General features: G+C 62.0%; 1 protein-coding gene across 1 annotated transcript in view; it reads right to left on the bottom strand.

Moving 5' to 3' along the window:
• Positions 1-647, bottom strand: part of LOC104529423 (bestrophin-4) — a 3,525-nt gene that overhangs the window by 409 nt on the left and 2,469 nt on the right. Inside the window, exons 6-7 of the mRNA XM_010173726.1 lie at positions 614-647; positions 240-320 (exon numbers count right to left, since the gene is read on the bottom strand). The exon at positions 614-647 is cut by the window's right edge and continues 107 nt beyond it. Of these exons, the coding sequence (XP_010172028.1) occupies positions 240-320; positions 614-647 (115 nt within the window). The remainder of the gene's footprint in view (positions 1-239; positions 321-613) is intronic.

Raw genomic sequence — 647 nt, 5'->3', positions numbered from 1 at the left:
GCTGAGCGTCCCTTGGAGGTGCTGACCATACTGTGGGGAGCAGACACACAGAGGGACAGGGATGGAGGGACAAGCTGCAGCCCTGCTTCCTTGCGTGGGAATCTCTTTTGGACAAGGACCTGTGGCCAGGAGCAGGGCTGGGGGCTGGCAGGGCACAGGTCCCACTGCCAGGGAGCAGGGATGTTCCTGTGACCTGAATGCAGCGGCCCCGCACAATGTCAGCCTGGGGCAGGACCCACCTGCAGGTTCCTGTCTATCAGCTTGTTGGTCTCAAAGTCATCGTCATCTTCTCCAAAGGGGTTAATGATCTGCTCTGCAACCTGGCAAGGGAAGGGGCCAGGTGAGACAAGGGAGCAGGGACAGGGACACCTTCCCATGGGGCTCTCCATCCTTTGGTCCACCCATGGGGCACATGAAATGCGCAGACTTGGAGCTCCGTGGTGCCCCGGTGTCATGGCTGGGCCCAGAGGATGTGTCCCCAGGGGCAGCTAGCAGTGACATGCTTGGTGCCATGCCCTGGGCCAGCCACCCCTGCAGCCCAGGGCGGGTGCTCCGGGACACCCAGCCACCCCCAGCCCATAAAGCAAAGCCCAGTGGCATGGCCATGTCTCACCTTCAGCCAGCCGGCGTAGAAGAAGAACTGGAGG

This window comes from Antrostomus carolinensis, unplaced genomic scaffold (assembly GCF_000700745.2).
Source record: "Antrostomus carolinensis isolate BGI_N321 unplaced genomic scaffold, ASM70074v2 scaffold39278, whole genome shotgun sequence".
In the NCBI taxonomy this organism is placed as follows: Eukaryota; Metazoa; Chordata; class Aves; order Caprimulgiformes; family Caprimulgidae; genus Antrostomus; species Antrostomus carolinensis.
This window is presented reverse-complemented; position numbering and strand designations above follow the sequence as displayed.